The 14,990-nt window shown below is 37.9% G+C and overlaps 1 protein-coding gene across 3 annotated transcripts in view; it reads right to left on the bottom strand.

The window, feature by feature from the left end:
- Nucleotides 1-14,990, bottom strand: part of hppy (MAP4K3-like protein hppy) — a 394,076-nt gene that overhangs the window by 172,901 nt on the left and 206,185 nt on the right. For all 3 annotated transcript variants that reach the window (XM_090376708.1, XM_090376710.1, XM_090376709.1), the window contains exons 13-14: nucleotides 7,415-7,491; nucleotides 6,782-6,820 (exon numbers count right to left, since the gene is read on the bottom strand). In XM_090376708.1, the coding sequence (XP_090232834.1) occupies nucleotides 6,782-6,820; nucleotides 7,415-7,491 (116 nt within the window). The remainder of the gene's footprint in view (nucleotides 1-6,781; nucleotides 6,821-7,414; nucleotides 7,492-14,990) is intronic.

Below are 14,990 nucleotides of genomic sequence, written 5' to 3'. Positions count from 1 at the left end.
TCAACCGTCCCCTTATCCATAGCAGCAATTTGCCTCCAATGCCACACTGCTCCAATTTGTGCAGCAGTCTTCCATGTGCAACAGTATCAAAAGCCTTTCTAAGATCCAAATATATAATATCAAAGTTATTCCCTGCATCCTGTTCTTTTGTGACTACATCATAGTATCCAAACAAATTGGTCAGGCAAGACGTGCCCTTAACAAAACCATGCTGCGTCTGAGCTATAACTGAATTCTTGTCTAGATGATCCTGCAGTGCTTCTTTAAACAGTGCCTCCATTAATTTTCCTGGAACAGAAGTTAAACTAACAGGTCTATAATTACTTGTGTCAGCCTTTGATCCTCCTTTGTGAATTGGGGTTACATTTGCACATCTCCAGTCTATGGGTACCTTCCCTGAGTCCAAAGAAGCTCTCATAATTATGGCTAGGGGTTTGCTTACTTCCTTTGCTGCCTCCTTTAATATAACTGGATAGATCCCATCCACCCCAGGTGCCTTTTTTATGTTTATCCTCAACAATCTCTCCTCCACTTTCCTCTCAGTTATTACAAAATCATCTAGCTCACTGCCAATGTCTACTTTACCTACGTCATTCTCCTTCCTGAATAACTCCTCATGCGTGAATGTAGATGCAAAATACTCGTTTGGATTGTTAGCCACCTGAGCAGGATCCTCAACTGTTGAACCATCAATATCCAGTGGACCAATCTGATTCATCCCTTTCCTCACATCACAGTTGGCATTACAGTTTGTGCCAACTGTGAACTAGCAAAAATAGATTACAAGGATTCAATAAAGGATAACAAGTGCCCTGTTTATCTGAAAGCAAGAAGCACACAACAAAGAATCGACTATGGCCCCACGTAAGACACGTAAATTTATGCAGCTAAACACTCAGTGAGCCGTGCTGCCGTGAACCAAATAAGAATAAAGGCTGACGAAGACAATACAGGCATCCTGTTCATCCAAGAGCCCTATATAAATGCAAGAAAAGTCAGGGAATATATACAAAATTATAGTCAGAAGAGTACACCCCCCCCCCCCCCCCCCGGGTGGCTATCCTTGTTAGGAACCCACACATAACTGCCACCAAAATCCACACCCTCTGTATCCCACAGGTGGTGTGTGTGTCCAGTTTATAGGTATCGTCTCATTGTACTGTTGCCCAGGCGAGGACATAGCCCCTGCCATCAGATATCTGCATGGAGTCCAAGCTCTCCTCCCAAATGGGAAGATTATTCTCTATGCCATCAGCTGTTGTTCTGCAATGTGGCGCAGCAACTCAGAAGACCACCCGGGCAACCATAACAGTCGTCAACTCGAGGACTTCCTTGCTACATCCCTCTTGTAATCCTTAACAAGCCCAACAACCTGCCCACTTTCAGTAATGCTCCATGGGAGTCCACAATAGACATCTCAGCAGCCACAAGATCCATTGCCATTATGATCTCCGACTTACAAGTCCACAAAGTATGGACATCTTCAGACCACAGGGTGATTACTTTTAACCTTCGATGCTCAATAGAATGAGCACCTCCACCTAGAAACAATATAATCCATTATGCAATTAACAAAGCAGACCGGAACTTTAATTCAATGGTTCAAAGCTTCCCTTAAAATTCCTGGAAACACCAATCTCACCAACTTCAGCATCAGAGGAAAATAACCAATCATAACCAATGTCTGTGACTAAACAATCAAGAAGAAACACCCTTTCCCAAGTGCTGTCCCACGGTGGTGCAACCAACTGGAATGTCTCTACCATCAAGTTCATGCAGCACGGAAAGCATTCCAACATGCTCGCCCCATCTGGCCCCACGATTAAGTTGATGCCCTGCGCAATAACTACCATACGCTAAGAAATGACTACACTAGCTTAATTAGAGCCAAGAAGAAACAGTCGTGGGAGCACCTGGTCTCCACAACTGGAAACAGCCCCCCCCCGGAGTTGTGTATCACATTGTTGCGAACAAGCTCCCCAGAGGTGGTCATCTCCTCTACACTCACCACGCAGCTCTCACATGGGAAAAGTCAGTAAACATCTTGGACACCCTGTTCCCACTAAACGCAGATCCTCAATCTAGCCAGCAACAAGAAATCTGTGCTGAAAATGCATCCTACAACACCACTTCTATAGAAGAGCCTTTCAACTTAGATGAATTAAGCGATTGGCAAAACAAAAAACAGCCCAGGGTTAAACTTCATCAAAGCAGAAGTAATTAAGAAGTTCACAGAAACGCAATCAAATCTCCTCCTCAGCCTGTATAACCATTGCCTGGAAGTTGGACTTTTCCCAGATGACTGGAAAGAAGCCAATCTACCTCTCATTTTGAAGAACCCGAGTAAGCCACCAGAGCAGCCAAGGTCATAGTCCCATAGCACTCTTTCCCATTTTAAGTAAAATATTTGAAACGTCTTCTCCTATCCAGATTAGAAAAACACTACGACAGTGCAAATCCCCAGTCCCCAAACCAGTTTGGTTTCGGGCAGGCCTTTCAGCAGAAGATACCCTTCGACAGTTCATGAACGTCAAAAATTCAAACTGTCAAATATTTCTTAGTAATATTAGTGGATTTTGCTGGGGCCTTTGACTTGCTCTGGTGGCAAAGTATACTAGGAAGACTCAGAGAAGCTAGCATTCCAACAAATCTTTACAGCTATATACAGGACTATTTGCACAACAGGAGTGTTACAGTCAGAAATGCATACCGACAAGTCTCCAGAAATGTCTACAGAGGCTGCCCCCAGGGCTCTGTCCTTGGCCCATTCCTATGGAATGTGGTCATGGATGAGTTCCTGAACCGAGACCTGGGCCATGTTTCCACCCAAGCCTTCACAGATGACCTGATTCTGACAGTCACCAGAAACTCTAGAGCTTCCCTGGAAACAACAGCCAACTAAGCACTAACAAAGCTACAAGAATGGGCCATCCTCCATAAACTCCATATATCCCCTGAGAAAACCACTTCAATTCTACTCTGAGGAACCCTTCAAATAAGCAGGCTGCCAGAAATTAAAATTGCTGGTAGAACCATCAAACTGGCAACTGAGATGAAGGGGTATTTCTTGACCCCAAGCTCACATTTTACCCGCATCTAGACCACCTCCATCGCAAAGCCAGGAACTACACTACAATAGTAGTGAGGATCAGCAAGTCTGAGTGAAGCCTCAATTGCCGCTCACTGCAAATACTATACAAAGCTGTATTTATTCCAACTATAACCAACTGTGCAGGCGTCTGGTATCGTTCTGCACTCACTGTTCTTAATCAAAGGAAGTTCACCTCCATTCAGAGTAATATATCACTATCACCCGTGCCTGCTGCACAGTAAGCAACCCAGCACTCCAAGTCCTGGCGGGAGGTCTCCCTCTGGACCTGCAGGTAATTCGCAAAGGCATGCACTACCAGCTCGCAAAGGGGCTCCCTATCACCATCCTGGATTTCACTAATAACCCAGCAAACACCATCAAAGAAGAAAAAAAGGAAAAACTTTTTAGTCCACCTTCTTAATGCCTAGCAAAACAGATGGAATACCACCCCCCCCAAAAGGCTCCACCACTTAAAAAATTCTTACTTCAAAATAGCTCAGATTCACCCTAAAGCTCCAGAATGGTACAACCCAGGTTTATATATCACTTTCGTGATTACAGGCCATGGTTCCATAAATCACAAACGTGCTTCTATGAACATCGTAGATGACCCTCGCTGTCTTTGTGGTGTAAATGAAGACTGGGATCACCAATTCTGTTTGCCCGCTCTATGAGGACCTGTGAACATTCTCATAACAAAAAAGACATGCCTTGCCTCGAGGAAATGAACATCTTCTGATCAATGAGGAAGACCAGTACCACCCTTTCTCTGCCTTCGCCCATTATCTGTTCACCAGAAGATCACTGGTACAGCAACCTGGAACCAATGCACACTGATCAACACCATTTTCTCAGATATTGAACTTCTCCACCTCAGATTCCTCCAGATTCGACTGTTTTAACCCAACTGTGAACATCTTCACCTAGATTGTGACCACTTCCACCTACTCGACTTGATACTCAGGTCGTTTGAATTGTTTCTCCTGTCTCTCTCATGATATGTGAATGTCTTTTCCACCCACGCAAGGGCCCATTCCTCCACTTTCAACTTAGGTGGGAGAAATCCCAACCAACCTGTGGAGGATGCCTTCCCTTACATCCTCCATCGATACGTCCTTTCCTTTATTCTCTTCGGTACATCCTGTACTCTTATTTTTCTTTTTTTTTTTTTTTACTTGGTCTCTTTCCAGGAAGCTCAGGCAACCTGGAAAGAGACCAAGGAGACTTGCCAAATAATTATGGGCAGCCTGGCTAACTCGTGTGTGTGTGGGGGGGGGGGGCAACGTGGGGTCGCTCCAGGACCCCTGCAGCATAAAGCCAGGACATCCAACAGAACCCAACACAATGCTTCATTTACAACACGTAACACTTTCTGGCTTTCACAGTGATGCTGTTTCTTTCCACAGAGTTTATATGGCGCAGATGTGGGAAACCACCGGAGGTGCCTTTCCCTTAACACTATGTACACAAAGTTACACCAAGGTGGTTCTAACAATGAAGTCAGTAACTATAGTCCAGTTAGTCTTACTTCAGTGGTAGGGAGTCTTAGAAGCTATGATTAAGAGTGCAATCAGGGGACATTTAGAAAGAAATGGCAATCTTACACAACATGCTTTTGTTAAGGGAAAAACATGTTTAACCAACCTAGTAAGCTATTTTGACATAGTTTATTTGGATTTTAGCAAAGCATTTGACTTAGTCCCTCATGAGAGGTTACTGCATAAGCTGTAACATGTTGGAATTACTGGAAAGATTCAAGATAGACTGCAGTGCAAAAGGCAGAGGATTGTGATCAATGGATATTCTTCAGATTGGTGTAACTTTAGAAGTAGAGCCCCAAGGATTGGGGACTTGGTTCTTGGGCCACTGTTGTTTCTGATTTTCACAAACATTGCTGAAGGGATAAAGGGTGTGATGTCAAAATTTGCAGCAAACATAAAGATTGGGAAAGTCATTAATGATGAGTTCCAAGCAGTGTTTCTTCAGGATGACTTGAAAAGGCTTCGGGAATGGTCGGAAAATGGCAGCTATGATTTAATGCAGCAAAATGCATGGTCTTACACTTGGGAAATAGCAACCCCCAAAATATATTATATTCTTGGTGGGGTTAATATAAAAATTGTAGAGGAAGAGAGGGATCTGGGAGTTAGGATACAAGTAGAATGAAGTTTTATGAATAGTATATAAATGTGGCCAGGAAAACCCATGGTGTCCTATAGAACATTATCTTGCAAAGATAGGGAGGTCATAATCCCACTGCATAAGGCAATTGTAAGACTATATGTGGAATACTGTATTCGGGTATGAAGACCTAAAAAAAGACATAAGCTCTTCTTGAAAGGATCCAAAGATGGGCAACTTGCATGGTGAGATGGGCAAATGGGCAACCATTCAAGGAAAGACTTCAATTATGTGGGCTAGCTACAAGCTTGGGAACCGGGTAACCCAGGGAGGATCTGATTGAGGTTTATAAGGCTCTGAGAGGGGATTAGTAAAATGAACGAAGGCAAAAATTTTGCTGTTATAAAGAATTCCAGAATGAGTGGGTCATAAATTCAAATCACAAAGGAAAATGTTTAGAATAGACTGTAGGAAGTTTTCTTTTAGATTTGTACTACTGAAACAAGTTGGCAACTACTGTCAGCTTCAACTGGTAGTTGAGGCTGACAGTTTGAAGAAGTTCAAAGCTCAACTGGATAGTTACTTACAGAGAGACGTGCATAATTTGTATTTTCTTATATACTTTTTATTTTATTTTTTCCAATGCAGCAAAAGCTTGTGGCTTCCTTGGACTATATAGCTATACTAATACTAACTCATAACATTCAGTTATTCAGAAACATACTAGACTTTTATATTTAATTATAAGCCTCTCTTGAACGTTTCCTTTTGAGCATGGGGATAAAGCCACTTTAAACTGAACAGAAATATTAATTCCCGATTAAGATTCATCTCTCAATCATTAATTTCCAGCTAAAGAATTTATATCAAATTTTGTACGTTGCAATTTTCAGTTAAAAAGTAGATACTGAGTAGAGGAGGAAACTTTAACAAGAGAATATTCAGGTTTTAATGCCAATTAAAAGGAAAAACTTGAAGACTGACTAATCCAGAGGGTGAAATCAAAATTCAGATTTAGAATTCAACTGAAATATCAAAGATAAAAATGGAATTATAATCACTTAGAAAAATTATGCTGATTTTCACTTTCTCACTTAAAATAAATGTTGGTTTTTGAAATGTGCCATAAATAAATAAGCAAGCAAGCAAATAGATATGATGCAAATTCTGGATTCTGCAAATTTATTTATATATATATATCTGATAATTAAAATAAATATGATATATAAAATAAAAACATCAGCCAATATATAAATAATTTATTCATTCCAAATGCCACCAAGCTGCAAAAGTGCAGAATAATGTAACAGACAGGCATTATGTTCATATTCTAATAAAAATATAAATTACTATAATATTTTATCATACTGCATAACTACTTTAATAGGAAAAAAAAAAACTGCTAATGGCTACCGAATTGGAATTTGCAATACTAGCTCCCCACAAAATGATTATAAAAAAAAAAAAAAAAAAAAAGCAGTAAGCCCAAAGCTTTCCACACATGAGAGAGAGAGAGAGAGAGAGAGAGAGAGAGAGAGAGAGAGAGAGAAGGGGGAAAACACATCATACCTTTGCAGGAGTTCTTCATCTACAACTTCCAAAAGACTCCTAAAGATAAAATTAAGTTCAATATAACATTGGGAATGGAATCCTTGATATTAAATTAGTGAGTCACTAAAAATGAAAGAGAAGAAAGACTTACCTGCTTAAATGTATACTAATATCTATATAATTTAATTTTTAAAAATTATTAATACAAATGGTAGCTTTTGTATGTAGCTAAGAAAATCATAATCAACTGAAACACACCTTTTCCTTTTAATTTACATACACTGGTTCATATTATTAGAGTAAGATTTTTAGGAGACACAAGTTACATATATCTTATAACAGCAAATTGAGCATTAAAGGCTGGCTGTTACACTACTGGAGCAGATAATTAAGTTCAATTGCTAGTATGTAATTCATTCTCACGTGAGATCTATGATTTTCTCTTGCAGTATAACAACAGTCAACATTAACCAATTTTAACATGTGATGTTTCTCAATGCCTCTAAGTAGAAAATTAAAATAGTCTAAGCATAAAAAGAACATCTTAAAATTCTTTCCTTTACCAAATTTTATTGAGGTTTATGATTTAATAACAGTACTCTACTAATACAGTTTTATTATTAAACATTGAAAATTTAATAAAATACTCACTTGCATATGACTTCAGGTTCCATATCTTGTTCCATCCATGCTGTAGCTAAATCATATCCATTCTCTATTGTGGCATCCTAAAATAATGTACACAAGTTCAAATTATCAATTTATTTTTTTTTTTCATTCAAATATTTGTGCATGAATGTTATATAAATGTATAAAAACTGTTCAATAAGCAGCAAGAAAACAAAACTGTATGTTACTTAATATGATTACAATGAACTGTTTGGAGCTCTATCATATATACTGACACCACATGTTGGAATGTATTCTACACATCTAAAACCTTTCTTCTACCATGTCTGTGTGTCACAACAGTGGGCATCGATAACTGAAAAACATATGATGCAAATAAGTTGTTCTGAAGAATGGTATCAATGCATAGGCAATGGCTTTATCACACACAACCACTAGAAAAAACAGCAGCCAACCACATGAAAGGCACTTTCACTTTAAAGTAAAAAAAAGGTAAGGAAAAGCTACCAGCTATTTTCAGTTGTTAGACAACAAGTGCAGAAAAACTAGAATCGCATTATTATATTAATATATGCTTCCATATTACTATTTGCATATGGCATTCCTAGCATGTACTATAAAACTATTTCACATTTATTATTGTGTCCTGATCTGTCTACATAAGATTTCTTTCTCATCCTACATCTAAAAGAATGAAAGAGGTCATTCAATGAGAAATAATACCAAAGAGTGACTTCCCAGCATACTTTTGAAAATGGCAAAACAAACAAGCTGCAGCAATTTCAAGAGTGGCGCTAAAGGATGACTAAAATCAGATAAAGGGTAAACTGAATAAATACTTTCTCCACTTACTGAATAACCTTTGCATTTCATGCTCCCTGTTCTAACTTTCTGTTAGTTAAGAATTATTACTAATTCATATTTTAGCTGCAAAACTCATTAATGAAACATAAACATCCACAACCACCAAAGTGACAGATTTCTGTATTATACATGCACATTTATAAATCAGAAAATAATATACACTAACATGGATAAATTAATTGCATTAACTATCTTACATTAAACTAGCGAAAAGCTGTACCTTAAATTTTTTTGCACCTAGATTTATAGCTTACATTCAAATATGGGGGGGGGGCATAGAAAGGGGGAAATTATGATACGGAAAATTTGCAAAAGCATTCTGATATATTTCTCATTTTAAAAAAATCCTCCCTAGGATTACACTACCTAACAAATTTTTTTTTTTTGTCATACCTCTGGAACAAAAGTTGGTTATTCTGAACAAAATTCAAGTCCTGATTATGAAAATATTAATCTTTTACTTCTGCCACATCTACATCAAAAGACATACACATTTTTTCAATTCCTTGTTTTATACAATATCAGCATACATGGTTGTAATTATTACGCACAATATATGTTACATGTTTCCCACTCAATGATTTCCTTTTATACTACAGATTGCTTTTCCGTTTAAGGAATTAACAGTAATCTCCCATCATGGCAAAGTCCCAGCAATCTTGGTATTGTTTTTCCATTGCAGATATGTCCTGATGGAAGCTGTTGTTGTTATTTGGTTTTTTTTTAGGAGCATTAGCAACTAAGGTCATATTGCTCCAGGATATGCGGTGGTCATTCCCTGACCTTTCCGCATCCTCCGTATTTGGTGGTGACAGGCTCGAACCCCGGTCTAATCAAGAAGTATGTGCTACGCACTGCTGCTCCTTCCCACCTGGCTACGGAGGCACCCCTGATGGAAGCACTCTCCTTGTTCATCACTGACATGTGCTAAGTTTTCAGGAAGGAAAACTTTAGGGAATGAAGGAAATGCATTTTCAGTGACAGTCAGCACCCCATGTTCTTGTAACATTTCAGCAAGTTTGTCACCAGTTGCTCACAGTTCTCTTCTTTTCTCTTTCCGAGGATTCCACGTACTACAGCCTTGAAGGATCTCCATGCAGCCAGTTCATCATTCAGGTTTCTTTGAAATTCTTCATCTTTTAAGAGTTTTCTTAATTGGGGACCTATGAAAATTCCTTCCTTCAGCTTTGCATGAGATAAATTTGGAAACATTTTCAGTAAATATGCGAATCCTCTGCTTTCTTAAGGAAATGCATTTTCAGTGACAGTCAGCACCCCATGTTCTTGTAACATTTCAGCAAGTTTGTCACCAGTTGCTCACAGTTCTCTTCTTTTCTCTTTCCGAGGATTCCATGTACTACAGCCTTGAAGGATCTCCATGCAGCCAGTTCAACATCATTCAGGTTTCTTTGAAATTCTTCATCTTTTAAGAGCTTTCTTATTTGGGGACCTATGAAAATTCCTTCCTTCAGCTTTGCATGAGATAAATTTGGAAACATTTTCAGTAAATATGCGAATCCTCTGCTTTCTTTATCCAGTGCCTTAGTGAAATTCTTAATCAGTCCAAGCTTGATGTGTAAAGGGGGAAGAAAAACCTTTGTGGATCAACAGATGGAACATACTTTACATTGCTTTTGCCCGGAATATATTCATCTCTTTTGTCCCAGTGTTGTACGATGTAGTGTTTGGCTGTTGCATGACTATCCCACAAACACAGGAAAAAACATATTTAGTGAAACCACCTTGCAACCCAAAAAGCAGTCCAATCACTTTGAGACCACCACAAGTATTTCAACCATAGTCATTGTAACGTATAGCAGCAAGAATCTGGGACATATTATCGTAAGTTTCTTTCAGGCCAACGGCATGAACAAGAGGAATTGATGGTAAAGTATTTCCATTATGAAGCAATACTGCTTTCAAACTTAGCTTTGACGCATCAATGAACAAACACCATTCAGAGGTATTGTGATCAATAATACCTGGAGTTGGAGGTAAAAATCATGTTGGGTAGCATTATCTGACACCAACTCAAATGAAATTTGTTATAAAAAAAAATTGTTCCTTTTATTTCTTTCTTTTTATGAAAACCCCAAGTACAAGAGGTATTTTTTTTTTTTTTTTTTTTAATGAAAACCATTCAAAATTGTTCAGTTCTTTGTTCTTTGTTATTTGGTTTTTAGGAGCATTAGCAACTAAGGCCATATTGCTCCAGGGATATGCAGTGGTTATTCCCTGATCTTTCCACATCCTCCGTATTTGGTGGTCACGGGCTCGAACCACGGTCTAATCAAGAAGTGTGTGCTACGCACTGCTGCTCCTGCCCACCTGGCTACGGAGGCCAGGTGGGCAGGAGCAGCACAAGAGGTATAAGAACCATGGGGCCACAGCAGCATGGTGCAAGGTGGTGCAAGTGCAATCCCTTTGAATGTCAAAGTAATAAGCAATTTTTAATTTTTTCATTAATTTATTGAAACATTAAAACAATACAAATTCTAAAAAAAACCTAAAATAATTATCAAAACAATAACAAAATTAAAATAACTCTTGCAAAACACAATTATACCTCATTAATTTTCGTAATTACCTTTAAATAAAAATTTCAATCGTCTCAGCTTCTCTGCGAATATAGTTTGATATAGTTGAGTTTATAAAATCTTCATTGTCAATGACGAAATTTTGTGCCCTTTTCACTCTGCCCGAATGTGCTCACAGTCAGCACAGTACTTTCTCCCACCAACCACGAAATGTTGGATTGGCTGTACACATAAATCAGTCAAACTTGACTTAATTAAGATATTGCATGTATTCGAAAATTTGGCTAACATAAAATTTCTTTATACATGCACCACCTTCGTCTGCATTGGTAGCACAGTGATATCGTCACCATCCTTCCCACACCGAGTGGAAAAGGCCCGGGTACGAATTCTATTGATGACATGATGGGTGTTTTTCAGTCTGTGGCTGAGTTAGTGAGTCTCAAGCATAGATATCCAAGTTTTTTTTCCCCCAGAAACAGGATTTTAAGTCCAGCAAAACTGACAAATCGACCAGAGAACACATGCAATTTTCAGACACAATACAAATGGGTATATGTAATAACTTACTAGGTGACTCTAAGGTAATACAGTAGAATGTCGATTACCTGAACTAATTGGGACCAATGTTGTTTCGGATAATCAACATACACGAGAATACCCAGTTTATATGAAACAAAGTGTAATTAGGCCTACAATTAATTTATTGTATGCAAGGTTATTACTACTGTATTTCAAAATATTATAAAAAAAATAATTGATTTAGGAAATGGTTTTGTATAATAACCAATATGTTTTGAAGAAATGATGCATATTATGTATTACATTTATTTTTAACTTACTTAATTGCTTTATATGGCTTCAACTATAAATCACTTTTTTTTTTTTTTTTTTACGTAAACAGAAATAAACAAACAAATCTTCTTCTTCTTTGTCTTCGCCTTTTCCCACGTTATATGGGCTCGGCATTCAATGTTCCAATTCTAACACTTACATTCTCTTCTTCTCTAGCTCTGGATTAACTTCTTTAACCGGAACACATCTATTCTTTGGTTTTGGCATAGTTTTTACGACCAGATGCCTTTCCTGATGTCAACCCTCACCATGTATCCGGGTTTGGGATTTAAGCTGCCGATCTACTAAACCTGACGCAGCCATATAAATGGAGTAGCACTTAATCAGTGGTGAAGCTTCCTCGTGATGTCATAATTTAATAATTTTACGCAATTTATGCCGAATTTCTAGTCACCACTGAACAAGCAGGTGGCACTGCTGTAGTTCTTTTATCTCCTGGATACATCCAAATGGCTGACTCGGTAGAATTACTGTGACCTTGAAAATACCAATAGTGTATATAACTCAGCAATACGTGAGTATTTTTAAATACAGGCATACCTTGGTTAACGTTACCTCTGATAACGAAGCTTCGATATAATGAAGTCAGCAATTTCAAGACCCATTTAACTTAAAAAAAATATTCCAGTTTAATCACCTGAAATCTAAACAAACTGAAGAAATTACGGAAACCTTTGGGGCTTCTCGTGGTTGGTTCGAGAAATTTAAAAAACGGGCCAGGATTCATAGTGTAAAATTAACAGGAGAAGCTGCAAATAAGTTTCCAGAAAAACTAAAGGAAATAATTAAACGTGAAAATTTTCCACCAAATTTGATGTTCAGTGTTGACGAAAGCTGTTTGTTCTGGAAACGGCTACCAACAAAAAGCTTCATTTCTATTGAAGAAAAATCAGCTGCTGGGTTCAAAGCAGCCAAAGACCGTTTAACGTTACTCTTTGGATCAAATGCCTCTGGCGATTATAAATTAAAATTATTATTAGTTTACCATTCAGAAAATCCGAGGGTGTTAAAAGGTAACATAAAAATTAATTTACCTGTAATATGGAAAGCAAATAGAAAAGCGTAGGTTACCAAGGAGTTATTTACTGATTGGTTTGTTAACCACTTTTGTCCTGAAGTAAAACGATATTGTCAAAAAAACAACTTTGATGTTAGACAATGCTCAGGGACATCCTACTGATCTTAACACGTTGGACACATGCATTCCTGTCAAAGTTGTGTTTTTTCCAGCAAACACAACGTCCCTGATTCAACCATTGGATCAGGGAGTAATAGCATCATTTAAAGCTTATTATCTGTGATAGTTCTTGGAAAGAAGTCACTAAGAAATGCTTAAATGGAGTTTGGCGCAAAATATGGCCAGAAGTTGTACTAGAAGAAGAAAATAACATCCAAGAAATTAGAAATGAAGTTATCCAGATGGCTCAATCAATAGGTTTCGAAAATGTCGATGAAGAGGATGTTAGAAATTTATTGAATGCAGAAGATGATGGTTTTTCAGTGGAAGATTTAGAAAACCTTGTTAGCAACGAAGACAAATATAATGAAGACGAAGTTAAAGAAGTTCCTGCTGAAAAAGTGTTAACAACCAAAGATTTAAAAAGGTGCTTAAATGACATTGAAAACGTTTTAAATTTTTTTAGTGAAAATGATCCTGATTTAGGAAGAAGTTTTATTGTTAAGCGATCAGTGTTAAATGCAATAACTCCGTATAGGCAATTGTTAAATGAAAGAGAAAAAAAAGCATAAGCAATCAACTTTAGACTCATTTTAAAATGTGATTTCACTTTGTATGTAAGTTGACTGTTTATTTAATAAAACTTTTCTTTGTTCGAAAAAAAAGCTTTTCATTTTCTTTACATAGGAACGTATCCCTATTCTGGCTATAGTATTTTTACCTCTGAAAACGAAGTTTCGCTTAACGAAGTAATTTCGTGGAACACATCCTATTCGTTATTCGAGGTATACTTGTACAATTTGTAAATAAACAAACAAGTAATTGCACACAAATATAATGAATATAATGAATCTTGGGAAGGTTTATTTTTTAAAATATGTAATCTTGAATTTTTATTCCAACCATCCAAGATTATCTTTTTTTTCGTGGTGGTCTCTTATCCTCTTTAATAGCAGTATCTCTGTAAAACTACAATCAAACTGTTGCTCACACCATGTCATTGCAGTTTCTAGCCAGTTAAGGCCTCTGTTTGTTTGTTATTTGTTATTTGGTTTTTAGGAGCATTGGCAACTAAGGCCATATTGCTCCAGGGATATGAGGTGGTCATTCCCTGACCTTTCCGCATCCTCAGTATTTGGTGATCACGGGCTTGAACCCCAGTCTAATCAAGAAGTGTGTGCTATGCACTGTTGCTCCTGCCACCTGGCTACAGAGGTGCCAGGCCTCTGTGTAAGTGGGCCTGCTTGGTCTTCTTTGTTATCAGAATCACCTTAATTAAAGTTAGCCTGTTCTTCATCCTGGACTAACGCAACAATTTCTTCAGTTAAAATAAGATAACCAGGATTGTCTGCATCGTTGTTTAACCATGCCTCTGCACATCTTGCCCACATTCGGAAAACCTGAGAATCCCTCGAAATAAAGTTACAATCTCACCTACATCTTCATTCAAATCTTGCACATGTGCAACCGTCTCTTCGGCAGCACCCCCATAGTTTATGCTATGCCTATTTCAGTTTTCTCTCCGACAACATGTTCCAGGCATCTGCTAACATGTAGCAACAATCCTTAATGTTGAGCTTCTTTGAAAACTCAACCGTGCTCTCTTCATCTTCCTCTGGTAGCAGCAAGCGACGCAAGACTTTTTTTTTTTTTTTTTTACATTGTTTTAAGTTTCTCTATAACACTTTGTTCATTGGCTGCAGCAGGGCTGTAACATTTGGAGGTAAAAACCTGACAACGAATTTCTCATCAATCAAATTCAATTTTTCAAGAGGAGGGTGTAATGGTGCATTATCAATAATAAGCAAAACCTTACCAGCTTTTTGCTCATTTTCTCGATGCATCTTCACACTTGGAATAAAATCTTGGCTAAACCAATCCAAAAGAATGTTGGACTTCAGGCATTTTTCTATCCTTTATATCATACTGGCAGACACTTTACACCTTTAAAGCATCTTGGATTCTTGGATTTCCCAATCACCAACAATGGTAAACATGCTGTCCACTTGCATTTGCACACACACACACACCATAACTGTTTGTTAGGAACAGCCATTTCGTGTTGTGATGCAGGGGATTCAAGTGTTGTTGTTGCAGATCCTAGGGTTTCCCTCATTAGCCGCTTTTGTACATCTTGTGAAGAGGCATTCCCCATATCCAGTCA

Source organism: Mastigoproctus giganteus, chromosome 6 (assembly GCF_048544385.1).
Source record: "Mastigoproctus giganteus isolate SK-2022 chromosome 6, ASM4854438v1, whole genome shotgun sequence".
Taxonomy (NCBI): Eukaryota; Metazoa; Arthropoda; class Arachnida; order Uropygi; family Thelyphonidae; genus Mastigoproctus; species Mastigoproctus giganteus.
This window is presented reverse-complemented; position numbering and strand designations above follow the sequence as displayed.